The 16,296-nt window shown below is 40.6% G+C and overlaps 1 protein-coding gene across 1 annotated transcript; it reads right to left on the bottom strand.

Annotated features, from left to right (window-relative positions):
• Nucleotides 1-830: 830 nt before the first annotated feature.
• Nucleotides 831-15,275, bottom strand: LOC121952950 (beta-galactosidase-1-like protein 2). Its single transcript, XM_042499836.1, has 19 exons — nucleotides 15,184-15,275; nucleotides 14,132-14,317; nucleotides 13,981-14,049; nucleotides 12,979-13,074; nucleotides 11,717-11,825; nucleotides 11,527-11,619; nucleotides 11,302-11,383; nucleotides 10,787-10,851; nucleotides 10,608-10,692; nucleotides 5,592-5,729; nucleotides 5,302-5,382; nucleotides 5,099-5,208; nucleotides 4,852-4,998; nucleotides 3,192-3,263; nucleotides 2,990-3,068; nucleotides 2,801-2,888; nucleotides 2,605-2,716; nucleotides 2,367-2,483; nucleotides 831-917 (listed from the first exon to the last, which is right to left on the bottom strand). The coding sequence occupies exons 1-19, from the start codon at nucleotides 15,273-15,275 to the stop codon at nucleotides 831-833; spliced, it is 1,908 nt and encodes a 635-aa protein (XP_042355770.1).
• Nucleotides 15,276-16,296: the final 1,021 nt, after the last annotated feature.

Raw genomic sequence — 16,296 nt, 5'->3', positions numbered from 1 at the left:
TTCTGTTGTATTTTTTAATGTTAGCCAAGTTGTTTATTTGCATTTTGATAGTTCACATGCAGTGCTTTTGAGTGAAGAGCTCTTTTTGTGTTTGTGGTTGTGGATGCAGGGGGCACTTTGGGAAGGCTCGCCCAGGGCACCAAATGTGCTAACCGCCACTGGTGCATCTTTTATCAATAGCTGTATTAAACTGTCTTAACAAATTAGCCCCACAATGGCTGGTCGGCTTGCAAGTGATAATTTTATACCCCATTGACTTGCACTGCATTGCTTACAAATGTTAATGTCCTCAGACTGAGACTGCTCAGAGTTTGGTCGGTTATCAATGTGCTAGTCATCTGAAACCTTGGGCTTTCACTTGGTAAGGCATAAGGCCTAATGTTGCTGCAGTGCCGCCTGTGTTTAATTTGAAAGCTGTTCACATCACCCCTGCCTCAATTCAGATTATCCCACAAGTCAGTCAAGTTATGTTTTAAAGGCTAATTTGTGTCCGTTTCAAAATCTGCATCCTGCAGAAACACAAGAAATTCTAATCTAACTACAATATCAAATATAACTGCTGTCCCCAAACAGACATTTTTAGCCTTTAAGTGGATATCCATGGGTCAGAGAATAAGCTTTATAAGTAGCTCCATGTGTAGTCACTGAAACTAAAGGCGACTGTATGTATAAAGTGCTCCCACACAAACACGCCTCTCTCTGTTGTTTTTACATTAATCTGTGTATGTATGAATATTTATGAAGGTATTATACAGACATCGACCATGTCTCCATGACTTTAAAGTTACCACAGGCACTAAGTGAATCTTTGTCTGAAGAGGTGATGACAGTCACTGGATATCTGCTGCCATGCCAAGATCAGGCGTGTCCTCGAAGTGGACCTTATAGTCCCCCTCTTGCTCTTCAAATACAAGGACCTGATTCATTTCAACAGAAAAAAGTGAGAGACAAAGAAGAGAGAGTTACAGTTTTGAAAAGTGGTTCTGGAATTAATCTTAATCTTCACTATAATGCAAGGAAAGCCCAGATCTCAGACCCCAGGGCTCAGCAATACAATGCTTAAAACATATTTAAGCCCCTTTTAAAAGGGCCTACCTAAAAAAATATATCAGTATCAGTCAAAGTGGACGCTATATGTAGTGTGTTCTGACTGCTTTAAGTCACCATCACACAGCCCTTTCTGTTGGCGCTACATTTTCTCAACCATATCACTTCCATGTCCCTACACAGAAGCCCAGCTGTGAACTGTATCAAGCCATGGATCAACTGTTTGAGTCAAAGTCTCAGCAGTTTATAGAAGAGACAACAAATACGATAAAATTTAACAAAAAAGAAAAAAAAAGGACTGATTATGACAGCAATAGCAAAATGGTGTTTCACCATGGAGACAAAGAGACAAAGGTAGCCTATAATGAATGAGAGAAGAAGAACTTTTTCAGTAGAAGGTGAGTGTGGAGGCAAACCTCACTGTGGACTGTAAACACAGAGAGCTGCGGCTGCCTGGACTTTGTTATAACACAGCCTCAGGATTTTTGTGAATCAGAAGGTGGCAACACTCTGACCAGTTACAAGCAGTCTCATTGAGTGCAAGCGCATAGATTAGTTGACACAGCTGTCAATCATGGCGGAAAACCCTCTCGTTGTTGATTGAATAACTCATTAAATCCAAACGTATCATAAAAACTCAGCTGAACAAAAATCTGGGTGATGAGAACTACCTTCAGTGACAGAAACCATCTTTGGGAAAAATGTATTTGGGTGTGCACTTTGAGTTTTTAGTTCGGACTATGTCCCTTTTACTAACATGGAAGGGCGGGCTTTAAGACCTATACTGCAGAGAGACACCAGGGGGCGATTGAGATTGAAAAGTTACACTTTGGGGCAGCTGTCATGTCTTCCATCTTTATATATAGTCTGTGGGTTGAACGGACCTGAAAAAAACAAGTGAATGAAAGTTTTGTTTCAGTCAGATTGTGAGACAGCCAGTAAAAGCACTTTGGGACCCAAACAGCTGACCTGCTTAACCTGCGTAATACAGTGCATGACTGAATTGGACTTCTCAATACAGCGTCCATTTAGACTGATGTTGATTTTTTTAGGGAGGACTTTTTTTAAAGTGGCTAAAATATGTTTTGATGTCAACTCCCCTCCACAGCAGGTTAATGCTCAGCTTTGAAGTGGTAGTTACCTCCGTTTCTGCAAACCAGGAGCGTGCCGACTACCAGCTACTGTACGTAACACAGTGTCTATACATAAGTATCTCATATAGCCCCACTTCAATAATCCCAAACTATCTTTTTAAGGAGTACTTTTGTAAGCATGTTTATTCAATTTGCAAACAACTTGTCATGTGTGCAGAGCTGTACCTGGTTGATTCCGCTGTTGAGAAAGGGACCAGGGAGGTAGAGAGTCTGCTGGGGGCCTATTGACCAGTAGCGGCCCAGATTCAGACCATTGATAAACACAACACCTTTCTCCCAGCCCTGTGGGCCCACAGACAGGTTTATGGATTGATTGATATGCATACTGTAAGTTTTTCACACCCAACACACCCAATTATATACATAGCATAAAAATAAAAATGATATGTTAAATTTAACTTACAGGCAGTTTCACAAATGTGTCACTGGGATAGCCATATACGAACAGCCTTCCTATGAAAAATCCAGGGAAGCTGGGAGTTTCAGGGAAAGTTTTCCAAGGTGCCTGATAGAGACTGAAAAAAGGCATCCACTTCAAACACTATTACAGTGTAATGAAAGTGATATGCAATGCTTTAGATTCAATAAAGTATACAAACCTATCAATAAAGCTGGGTTTCATATCCAGGCTGTACATTGTAAAATCGTGCAAGGGGATATTGTTTAATAAAATGCCCCCCACTAGACCTGCAAGAACATAAATCAAATTGGTATGTGCACTACCCACTGAGTGCTGGAGTGCTTTAGTAGTAGGCACAACAATGAACTGCATAATGTCTGTTCATCACCTTTATGCTGTTTGTCAAGGTCCCTCCCCTGGTGAACTCGTCCACAGTTTTCCACCAGTAAGCTTAGGGTACGCCGTCCCTGTAGGGATTGAGCTCCTTTATGTCTCAGCAAGTTTCAAAAGCCAAACAGCCAACACTTCAGCATCCATCACATCCCATAACTTTAAATGATTTTATTGGACATTTGCCATTATAGCCATACCTGAACATCAGAAACGGCCAGTTCCAGGCTTTGGCGCTTGAAAAGGCCAATGTAACTTCTATCGACAAAAACCTAGGAAGAAAAAAGCTAGAAATAAACATACTGCTGTTTAACAGCTAATTCACTAACTTTCTAGCTCTGAAATAAACGAACTGCTGTGTAACAGCTAATTTGCTAACTTTCTAGCTTGATGACGGACATTAACAGTGCACATTTTACCAGTGAGTGTTTTTTTTGTTACTTGTTCAACAAGTTGAGGTGAAGGACAACACTTGTGTTTGTATGTTAGCTGAATAAAAAGGTGACTTTAGCAGGAAAGCCAACGTGGGTTGCTGTTCAACCTTTGTGGCTCTTGTGTGTCAGGCTGCTGATATATCCAAACAGTTGATATTTTGACTTTACGCCTGCTCTGGACCAGGCATAAATCTTTCACTCAGTCTTAGTAAGAAGAAGGCTTAAGCCCAGATGGTGCAACTGGTATAACTAGCACTTAGAATGCCAAGTTCCAACTGACTTAGCTTAAGAACAGGGGCAAGTCCTGTTGGTGCCTGGACCTGTCTGCCATGCTCTCAGTGTGTGTGAAGACTAGCTGGCAGTCACCCTTACAGACATTTTCAACAAGTCACTGCTCCAGTCTGTAATCCCCATGTTTTACAAAGACCACCATTGTCCCTAGTTGCCCCCAGAAATACCAAAGCCTTCTGCCTGAATGACTCCCACCAAGTGGCATCCACCTCCACCATCAAGAAGTGCTTCAAGTGGTTAGTCAAAATCTTCATAACCTCCTCCCTCCCTAAATCACTATATATAGATATATATATAGATATAGATATTATGTTCTGCCTGTTGCCCTGTGGTATCACTGTGTACTGCATGTTTACATGGTATTGGTAAAGGGAGTTTGATAGTAACAACTGCTTTTGTAATTGTTGTTCATTTGACAAAAAATAACCTTGAGACTTGAACCTAGTAAACAAAGCCTCATTCCCACTCCACAAAAAACTCGCTTACACCCACTAACATCTGGATTTTCACTGGCAGTGGGAATACAGCTAATTGTCCATATTTAGCGGGTTTACTGGTGTTTGAAAAACCCACTTGCAGGCACTAATTTTGGTGGGAATGGGGTATAATAAGAGATTTTTTGAGGTGCTGGTATACCTTTTTGCCTTTGGACAGAGCCAGAAGACTTGCTTGCTCTAGCTTCATATTTTGTGTACATTACATATGTGTTGTATTAATTTAACATCTAACTTGTGTTAAGAAAACATAATCTTCAAAACGTCCAACTTTTTCTTCAAGTTAAGTTTCAATGACAATGGGGTGTCCAGCAGCTCAGTAGGTAGAATGGGCACCCCAGCAGCCGCAGGTTCAAGTCCAGCCTTGGCTTTTTGCTGCATGTCATGCCCTCTCTCTCCCCCTTTCACGCTATATCTTTCCTGTCCAATAAGGGCAAAAAAGCCTGTAAAAATAATTTTTAAAAAAAGTTTCAATAACAACCAACACATCGATGATCAGGATGTTTAAAATTAATTAATGGGGGGCAATCACATCTAAACAACATAAGGTCAGAGAGAGTGACATCATGCCATCATGTACCATAGACTGTATATTAAGGTTATTTATATACATGTCTGTGTCATGTACCATGAGGACTCACGAGGGCGCGGTCTCGGACATTGTCTCCAGACTTCAATAATCCTCCACTGGTGATGGTAGTTTCATACAGTGTGTATCCATAGGACTGGCCATTCCTGTTGTTCACAGGTAGATTCTCCATGCTTATTGGCTTGGCTGACTTAAATGGCTTCAAAAATATATATAAATGAATAAATAGATCACTTTAATTGAAGCAAAATGATTTTCATTACACATATTGACAACATATAGTCTAACACAAAACATACCCCCTCAGTAAAGCTCAAGGCATCCCATAATGACAGGTGTTGGTACATGATAGCTGGTTCATAAGCCTCCCTGAAATGCAGGGCCGGCATGTCAGGGAAGCTGCCCCCTCCTGCAAAGTGGTCACAGACAATATCAGGCACTGAGGTTAGTGGCAGCATGTATTTACATACTTTATTCTCATTGAATTTAGTGTGTCACTTACTGTTGTATTGAGAAAGTACATCTCTAAGGAGATGGTACTTTGGAGTGTACTCCCCAGCTTCAGACAGCGGAGCATTATAATCTGAAATACATCATAATGTAATATCAATGAACTGTTTTCTGCTGCCACCTGCTGGGTGTGAAGGTGAATGCTATTCTGTAGATATGACGGAACATACTCCCCAGCTCTGACATAGCAGTGTGTCATTGTTACAATGAAATCTTTTTAAATTTGCATCACTGACACTGCAAGTTTTTTTGTGACAGAGTACACCACACAGAGGGACCAACCATAGCTGGGGACCAGCGCATTGTAGAAAGGATCAGCAAGCGCTCCGCTCATGAAGCCAAAACTGGAACCTCCGTGGAACATGTAGAGATTCACAGACATGCCTCGCCTCAGCATTTCTCTCACAGTGGACACCATATCTAATGACAAGAAGTTCAACATGATCGCTGTTCAAAATACTGACTCCTTAAAAACATGAAGCAACAGGAAAATCCTAATACAGTTTTTAAAACAATTAATTGAGAACTTTTTGATGCCCTGCTGGTCTCTTTCCCAGAGGCTGCAATGCAACGACTCAAAAGTTGGCTGGCCCCGAAACCAATAAAACACTGAATAAAGCTGTGTCATGTTACAAATCAGTGTTTCTGTAATGCTGTTTGGGTCTTTTCAGACAGGCCGCTAACCTAGGTCCTGCTAATGTGTGCTCACCTTTTTCCCCTGATAACCAAGATAAGATCGAAACATTAAGGAGGTTTTCACCCTGAGCTGAATTATTCACAGAGGTTTCTTCCTTTGCAAGACAAACTGACCAGTGGTCTCATTTATAAACTTTGCATACACACAAAACAAGCTCTGAAAGTAGCCACTTCCCATGCAAAAGTTGTGATCTCTAACAAAAAACTTGAGGGGAGAATGTGTGCACATGTAGAGGAACTGACAGGGGACATTTGAGATGCAGCTGGTGAGATGATGTATTTAGGCCAGTTTGTAGATGATGTTTGTAGTAAATGTGAGAGGAATCATTACATGTGTCATGATGCCACTCACAATAAATTTCACCTATCATCTCACGTGGATCCAGTCTACTATAAACATTCATTCTAGCCATTTTGATTTGTACTAGTGAGCATTAACTTTTCCATAAGCATCATCAGCACTGTCTCAGAATAACATATCCTACCAGAGTGCAGAGGAGAGCATCAGACTATGTGATGCCTGCCCACGCTGGGCTGTGGAGCACCCCTCATGTTGAAATGCATACATAAAAAAGCATGAAATAACTGCAAAACACAGAATCAACAGTGTTAAATACACATCCTCTAATACTATATGAATCTTATGCACTGTTTTTTAAATGAGACCCCTGGTGATTTAAAAAGGTAAAAAAGCTGAATAAAGCAGTTTCGGTTTCAAAAAATCTGTGTTTTTCCAATGCTGCTAGTCACAGAGGGGCTGCTAACTACGGTGGCTGACACAAAACATGATTGGCTCTATTTGGTTTGTCTGTTCTGAGCTACTGTAGAAACATGGCGGTGCAACATGGCAAATAAAATATTCCACATCTGCTATAATATCTGCCATGTCCTATTACTGCATAACACTAACTCGGCTTCTTCTCTGGTGCACCCTTGTTTCCTAGATTTCCGGATCATGGCTGCGTCTGGATCATGGTCATGGTTGCACCAATGTTGTGATTCTACTCAGCGCCAACTTCAACTGCAATTATAATTAAAGATGCAAGTAGTGATGAATGGGCTCTCGCATCTCCGCACATGTCAGGGCTTCTGGCAGGACACCGACTGATGTGACCGTGTTTCTCTGAGAATGGGGAATACTCCACGCAGCAGTGAATTAGTGTTTCCTCCATGTAGTGTTGAAGCTGGAGATGCCTGTTTTTTTTTGGTTGTAGAATGGTAAAGCTATAACCAAATATTGACATGTAGATGTCTTCAGGCTGTGACACTTAAGCAGAATGTGACGTTCAAGACAAACTGAACCATGCAAAGTCAAATGACAATACTTCCTGTGTTATTATGGAATATTGAAATTTGCTGCCCACTACAGCTGACAGTCATTGTCCACAATTAACTTTTTGATTCAGCCAATTTGGCTGGAAGAAAAAATCTACTAACAGAGCATATTTTTTGCAGACAAAATAATAAAAAGCCCTTTTATCTTCACATTTACATTTATTTCAGTAAATGTAATTGATTTTGTCTAGGGCTTTTATTGTGAAAGGTAAGAACGGAAAAAGTGCAGCTACTGCACTGACACTGTCAATGTGAGAGCCAAAAAGAGTTTGCTGTGATGTTTCAAACTACGGGGACCTCTGTCTTAATATCTCATAACCTTCATCAGTATGCTCGCAGCATACCGGCTGCTGGTGATAGTTTAGTGATCAGCTGATGTCTCATGCTGTAAACAGAGCCGCAGAACAAGGAGAGCTCTAGACGGCTTGGCGCACCGCGCAGGTGACACAGACAGGTACAGGAGCGGCGGCACAGAGCAGCGATGCCATGTGCCCGTGAAAACGCAGCGGAGACGTTAAAAGTCCTCTCCTCCTGTCACCCTGGGACCTTAGATCGTCTTATATGTTCGCAGAATGATGAGGCCATTGTTTATTAATTTCACAGTATGTATTTCAATGTTGCTTACTGTGAAAACACTGACTGACTGCACCACCTTCCACTGTTCTGCAACTCTCTCTGTCACAAGGTGCTTGAGTGCTGAGAGTAGTTTAAAAATGGAGTAAGAGCGAACTCTGCTGGACAAACTGTAGACACAATTTCTAAACCACCAGCCATCATTTTCTGCATTATATGGTCTGTGAACAAAGTTTTTTTTTTATCAGCGATATTGGAAAAAATAAACGCTGATGTCAAAACGCTCCATTATGTCTGTAAAACACATCGGCTGATAATATCAGTGAATTGAAAAATCAGTCGGGCTCTACTAAAAATTCGCCCAAAAATTTCAATGAAATAAAAAATGATGGGATTCCTGTTGGGTTTAGGGCATGGCTCTAAGAGGCTTTTTTGTAGGTATTGGTATGTTACACATGTCACCTAGATTTCATAGCTCTCGGTTAAATGCGCCGAGGAGGCTGCTTTATTGAAAATTTCTAGGGGGCGCTACAGAGCCATTTTGACAGATCAATGCAAAGAAATCATATCAACTATCACAATTAGTGATTTTTGATGTTTCTAGCCATGTTTGTTGAGTTTTGGTGCATGCCTTGCCCCTCAAAAAGTGCTTCTAGTTTTATGGCAAATAATGTGTAACTTTGGCAACAGCGTTTGATGAAAACTCAAAAGATGAATTTTTGTGCATCATGAAGGTCTTTGCAGTATTCTGATTAAACATGAGGTTTATTGAGTTAACCTGCTACAGGGGAAAAATCAAAGAGCTACCAATGGGTGGCGCTATGACTATGATTCAAAATTGCACTGCAGATGTCTTCAGGCCCGGACTCATAAAAAAATCTCACAAATTTTGTAAAGTTCTGACCATCTAGGGTGAGGTTACAACAGTTTTTGATGTCATGTTGAACCATTGAAATTGTCCACCCGACCTCGTTAACACCTTTCAACGAAAACTCACAATATTTATTTTCAAGCATCATCTATGTCTTTTTGACTTTTTTGAAACCATTTTGAGATCAATCGAGTCAACCTACTAGGAGCTAGACGTCTTAGTGTAAAACTTTGCCTTTCTTGTGCCAATAGGTGGCCCTCTCATTATCACTTAAAATTGTCATATAGATGTGTTCAGGGTGGGACTCCTATCAAACGTGAAGTTTGGGTCATATTGGACCGTTTACTTCCTGGTTCATGGCAGAGCATGCAAATTAGAGGCCTCATACAGATCACATGGTGTGATGAAAACTCATGATTTAAATAACTTTTGCTGTCAAAGGTCTTATGAAGGTAGCCATAACATTTGAAGTCAATGTGATGAAAGCTCTAGGGCAAGTTCGAAAAATTACGACCCCTGAAAAGTATATATAAATACACCAAAATTACAACTTCACATCAAAATGGCTGACTTCCTGTTGGTTTTTACGGTATGGCCCCAAGAGACTTTTTTGTAGGTACTGGGGTGTTGCACAGGCCTCCAAAGTTTCACAGCTCTAGGTAAAATGTGATGCGTGGGCTGCTTCGTTGAAAATAAGTAGGGGGCACAACTGATACATTTTCTCCCACCCATGCACAAGACCAAAGTCTTTGGTCTGCAAAGTTTCATGACTTTTTGAATATGTTAAAGCCCTCAAAAAGGCAATTCATTTGAGAGATTTTTTTTCACACGGTGTAGTATTATTCTATGACTACTAGGTGGTGCTGGAGAACAAAAAAAAGTCATCAGACTTTACATCATTTGTAGACCAAAGCATGTTAATTCCATGTAAATCAAACAATAATTGTTTTACAAGGTATACTTCTTGTTGCCAGTAGGTGGCACATTGTGTATCATGCTTTACTGACATATTGATGTGTTCAGGGCTGCAACCTGATCGCACCCTTAAAAAATTTGGGGCTAATCGGTTAATGTGAACTGAAGTTACAGCTTCCTGTTTGGTGGCAAATACGGCATTGCCATGGCAACAGTGTTTATTAAAAACATCTGATCTTCACAAGGAGGCATCATGGAGGTCTTAAGCAGCTTTTGTACCAAGTTTGAGCTGAATGTGGTCAACCTGTAAGTGGATGCAGCTAAAAATAGAAATCGTGAATTCCTGTTTCCAGTAGGTGGCAGTATGCTGATAAGTCAAATGAGCCAAACACATGTGGTCAGGTCGGGCTTCATCAAGCATGAAAACTTTGGGGCAGATTGGACAATGTCTGTCTGACCGAGTTACTACAACTTCCTGTTTCAAGGCAAAACATCAAAGTTGAAAACCTAGCCACACCGACAGGGTATGACAAAAACTCAGGACTTGAAAAGCTTTTGATGTCCCATGAACTTTCGTTTCAGTGAAAGTCGGAACAAGCAGAGAATTTCAATCCTTCAGTTAGATATTTCATTTGAGATAATACTTCCTGTGGCCACTAGATGGCGCTGGAGACCACACAAAATGTATGTCATCTTGGTCTACATCATGTTTAGACTAAACCATGTAAATGTCATGTAAATCAAAGTATAGTTATATTAAAAAGTGGGTGCATTCAAAAAGCCACAAGCAGCATTACGTTATGTATAACTTACATTATTTTCTTTGGGGAATTCCAATATAAGCGGTTAACACTGATAGAGTCTTTTTCACCTATAAAGCCAATGAAAACATGAAGAAGCTTTCTCACCCTCTGGGGGCAGCACGTGGTGGAGGTCACCCCACACATCATACCAGCCCGTCCAGTAGTCCATCACCATGGTGGGGCTGTTGGGCTGACAAACAGCAGAGAGAAGATCGACACAGTTGGTTCACACAGCTCACTGTGCAGTATTTTATTAAATGGTTCCTTGACTGTCAGATACACACCTGCATAGCGTTCAGATCCTGGATGTCTTTCATATTCAGCTTCTGCAACTTAACTGATCTGATGGCTACAAGACGGAAAACACAAGGTAAGCGTTCTGTGTGTGTGTGTGTGTGTGTGTGTGTGTGTGTTAACCCTTTGACACACGACTAGCAAGAAAATTACCTGAAATTCAGCAAAAACAAAAAAAAGAAAAGAAAACGTAAAAAAGAAACAAAAAAAGGAACCAAAACAAAGGAAGGTTTTAGGTAAAGTTATTATTATAATAATCTCTCTTCTTCTCTCTCTCTCTCTGTCTCTCTCTGTCTCCTTCTCATTGTTAGGTCTGTTTTCTTAAATTTCTTGCAATTTTTGGGATATTTCTTGTCAATTTTCTCATTGCCTTTTTAGCCATGTTTCCAAAAGACATCAAACCAATTTGCTCAGGTTTCAATTGTTTAAATGCAAGTGGAAGGTGTGTCAACGCAGAACATGAAAATTAATGTTGTTAAGGTTTCAAAGGGTTAACAGACTGTACCTCCATCGACACTCCCCGACTTAATTGTATTGAGGTTGTCTGATGTGAGCAAGAGCTCGCTGATCCCTCTGTCCTGTAAAGCCTAAAAACAGATAAAACAAATAAAACAGAATGTCCCAACAGAGGATATGAGCATCACGGATCGATTCATTCCCTCTTTTTATACCTGTGTGTTTAAATGCAGTCTTAAGGGCACATTTAAACAAAGCAAGCCAATGACATTACCTCTTTAATGAAGAGCATGTAACTGTCATCCTTTGCAAAGGATCCATACTCGTTTTCCACTTGCACTGCAATAATAGGACCTCCTTTCTTGAACTGGAAAAACATCAACAGCAACATTTTTGAAAATTGTTAGGTTTAACAAACTGGAGTGATAACGAAGTTCTTCACAGCTTTAGTGACAGAGTGCTACCTGCAGTGGAACCACCTTCGGTATAAGTTTGTCAAAGAAAGTATTGACAGCCTGAGTAAAGCCTGGGTAAGTTGTCCTCAGCTTCATGCTGTCATCGCGGAGAAGCCAACTACAAAGAGATAGAAAACAAGCTGCAGAGTTAGGACTAAAGCTCCAGAGCTGTAAGCACAACAGAGGCATAGTTAAGTCAACATGAGCATTGTGTGGAGCTTTGTCCTGATTGCACCCACCAGAGCACTGTCACTTTGTGGGTCCCATCAAAATGATTTGGTGCTGGCCGCTTAAATTCACTTACAAATTTCATTTAAATTTTTCACAGATACAAAATAGTCAGAGCTTGTTGAGCTTAGCATTAACCCTGAGATTCAACCCTCTGAAACGTAAACAGACATCACCTTTCTTGCGCTGCTTTCACAGAGCAAGGAAAAAGGTCATGAGCAACCCGGTAAGAAATGTTCCACAAATCGCAAAAAAATTGTAGATTTATAAAATTATTCTTTTTAAAAGCTAGGGATAACAGTTTAGGGGGGGGAATAGAAAAAAAAAATTATATATTTATAATAACTGCATACTAAAGTCTTCATATTTACAAACATAATTGTTTACGCACTTTTTCCACGTCATTTACTTGTTTTGTTTTGTTTTGTTTTGTTTTGTTTTGTTTTGTTTTGTTTTGTTTTGTTTTGTTTTGTTTAGTTTTGTTTTGTTTTGGTCAGGTTTCAAAGGGTTAAACTGGGTTTAAATCTACATCCTATTTTAATACACAGAGTAGGTTTGAATGTATATATGTAATGATGCAGTGGTACCACGACTGTGACTGACACTGAAATACCATAGTGTACCTTATTCTGCTCTGGACAGAGGCAAGTTGATTCTAATCAGATTATTTAATAAATAGTTCCTGTTTGGAGCCTCAGTTGCCATGTTTTTACTTCCACTCACTATCCTGTTATCACAGTTTAGCATGTGTATGTAATCATGGACGTATGTACATGCTACGTTCCTGAATGTCAGTATCAAAACAAAAATATTACAGGAAAGGTAAAAATAAATTACATTTCAGATATCACATAGTATAGGTATTTTCATTTGAAATGTGTACTAGGTCTGATAGCATCATATAACTTAAAATAATTTTTAAAAATATTTCAAAGATTCCTTCATGTGTTACTAGTGGAAGTTTGCATACCCAGACCACAGATTGGGAACCAGTGCAATATGTATACATTTTTCATGTTACATGTAAATAATGCTAACACTACCTTGGCAGTCCTCCGAGATCCAGCTCAGAAGAAATATAGGGCCCTGGACATAAAATCACCCACAATCCCAGTTCAGCAGCAAGATTAATAAAGGCTCTGAAACCCAAGGAGAGAGGACAATGAAAAAGTATTGTCTGCACTAACACAAAGTCACACATATGGTAAGAGGGCGAGAGGCGGCAAAATCAACACAATCTCTTCGCAAGTTGTCAGATATTGCCGCTTTGCAGTGGACTTCCACAGAGCCGACTTCCGCATCTACATATTATGATTTAGGTATCCTTCGATATCTGCTATTTACAGGAGCTACAGGAGCATTTCATGTGGATGCGAAAGATAGCTTTTAGCTTCCTGCTCTTACTCCAAAAGCACTCACTAATTTATGAGTATAGAATGAGAATGGTCCTGCAGGAAGTGCTGTGTCTTAACCCACTCCCAACCGTGCACATTTTTGAGACTTTTTTCATATTCCAGGGAGGAGGCACTCAAGTCAAAAGTGGGGGGGTTAGTTATTCTGTAATAGCTGGCATAGTAGCATAGCACTGTACATTCAATAGTGACCATCTTGACTCTCTTATTATTATCTTATATTACTAAACTTGTACCTGCCTTACAACAGTGTGATTAAAAGCAGCAGTTATATCAATGATAGAAAAGAACATTGAGGCGTCACTTATCACTGCTGTATTGTTAATTGTTTGATAAGCAGCTCTTGTCAGAGAGATGCTGCTGTTGTCAGGTGGGACCTCTCTGCCTCTAGCTTCTCCCCTGAGCACTAGGCTTAGACAATGAGCAGGAAAGGAAAGTACTCCCAACACGCCTCAGAGCTGCTAATATTGTTGGAAGAGCTAGAGAGGAGGTGTAAGGTGTTTTCATTCTTATTGTAGACATGTTCAGGTTGCATATGTGGTTTAATGAGAGCATGGGCTGCCCTCTCATAAGCAGTAAGCTGTATGCTGATTAATGATGAGTGTGTTTATGTACCCCCCCCCCACTCCTTACTCTAAATCCAGCTGAGTGTGGAAGTTGAACACCTCTCTCTCTGGCTGGTGCAGACTCCATGGCACAGACCTGCAGGGATGCAAAATGTTCTCTGTCTCTAACATTCAAGCCATTCTTGGAAAACAAAACACATCCAAAGTAGTTTTCCTACGTTGTGAGTGTGTTGATGCCACAGGCCTTCATTTTTATTAGCCGGTCCCTCCAGTAGGCCCTGGGCACCCGGAAATAATGGATGGTTCCCCCCAGTATGTGGAAGCGTTCTCTCTCCAGGGTGAACTGGGATGAGTTTGCACACAGACCCACCTTCCTGCTCATTCTCCGTCCTCCTGCTGGCACGCTGGAAGAGACCTTCATTTGTGTCACCCTCACATAAAATAACACACAGGCTATTGTGCTTGAATAGAGCACATGGCATGCTGGACAGGAATCTGCAGACGTCTTGTGTTGGCAAGCACAAAAACATATTGGAGTTTAAAGGCAAGATAGATTTTAGCAGATAAGTTTAGCACTTGTTTTTCACATTTTAGCCCTTTGAAACCTGGGCAAATTAGCTTTATTTCTTGCAAAAACAGGAAGAAGGCAATGTGCAATGACAGAAGAAAATAATTAGAAGGAAAATAGTAAAGAGCACAAGAAAATTACCTGAAAATTATTTAAACAAAAAACAAAAAAGAAAACCAAGAAACATACAAAGATGTAACTGACCTGGAAAAAGCTTTTAAAATTATGGTAATTCTTTAATAGAATTTTAAATATGTAATAGCTTTTCCCCCAGACATTTTTCCCTAGCTTTTTAATTGTATGAATCCAGTTTTTTTTCAAGATGCTCATTGTCTTTTTTCCATGTTTTTGAATAAAATCAAAAAGTGATGTTGCTCTAGGTTTGAGTAAGTTTAAATGTTATATATACATGTTCACTTGGTATACTTTTCTTAAACACGTTCTATGAACAACAGTGATGCTTATTTGTTAGGTACAGGGAAATAGTTTCACTTCATAGTAGCTTCAGGTTTGTCATGTCGCCAGTAGAATATTCTTGTCAAGATTTCCTGTAAAGTGTCTGTGACAGTTTATAGTAGAGTATCACACCTTGTCTTGTGAAGACTTGCAGCATGCTATCTTGTCTGTTTTAAGATCCTGCAGTAGATACAAGCAGCCTCACAGTTTCTTTAACTGAAACAATCAAATGTGAACATGACTTACCTGAGATATCTGTACATGATGAAGCCAACAATGCACAGACAGAGAAGGGCACATTTCCTTTTGTGCACATTTCTTATCCTCAACACAACCATGGATGAATGTGAGCCGTTGTCCTGTGACAGAGGCAGCAGTCAAGTCAGCAGCAGCAGCTGAGCACAGACAAAAACACAACGCCAACACACCACCTCATGGGAGTGCCCCTGTGCAGTGCCATGGAAATCAAACACACCTCATAACATAACAAGCTTTGCATGTGCATCTGTTGAACATCTGTTTTTAAAATGTACAGGTGAGGATGCAAAATTAGTGCATATAAAATTATTTTCTTAATAATTATTTTGTCATTATGGCATCATGGCAGCCCTCCTCTTCCCTTCTGTGGTTATTGTTTGTTTTCACCTGTGTGTGATCCTTCATGTTTCTCCCCCTACTCTGTGTCTGTGTCTGTGAGTTTGGTGGGCGTGGCTTTCTCTGGCAGGCTGTTCCAGGTGAAGCTCATTCCAGTAATCAACCCTCCAGTATAAGAAGACCGGCTTGAGACTCACTCGTCGCCAGATCGTTCTGTCTACTTGTGGTAAACTCCACTGTTAATCCTGGCTCCCTGTTGGTTTGTGCATTTCCCTGTGTGCCTATCTTGTGAAGTTATGTTCTATTGTGTTTCTCTGCTGCAGATAGCCTTGTTCGTGCTTCCACGCCTCATTACCATCACCTGTCTGCCTGCTTGCCTGCCTGCTTGCTTGCCACTTGTCGATCCCCCTCTGGTCTGTGTTCATTGTTGTTTGTACTGTGGACGCCATTAACACGTTGAGGACGCCATGTTTCTTGATTGGAACACCGACTCACTTGGCACGCTTGGAGAGCTCACCGCCACTCACCATGTACCACTGGATCCCCGGACACGTCACCCGTCCCTTTGCACAATCCCACTGTAGATATCTCTGTTCACATTAAATCACTTGAATTTGTATATTCGTGTTTCTGTCTTGCACTTGGGTCCTGTGTTCCTCAGTCGTTCCTTAACAGAATGATCTGGCCAAAACATGGACCCAGCAGACACAGAGAATAACCCACAAGGTTTTTCTCTCCGTCAAGCAATTTCCTCGTAGGGGGTCC

Source organism: Plectropomus leopardus, chromosome 13 (assembly GCF_008729295.1).
Source record: "Plectropomus leopardus isolate mb chromosome 13, YSFRI_Pleo_2.0, whole genome shotgun sequence".
NCBI classification, from domain to species: Eukaryota; Metazoa; Chordata; class Actinopteri; order Perciformes; family Serranidae; genus Plectropomus; species Plectropomus leopardus.
Note: the sequence above shows the minus strand (reverse complement) of the source record. Positions and strands in the feature narration are given on the sequence as shown.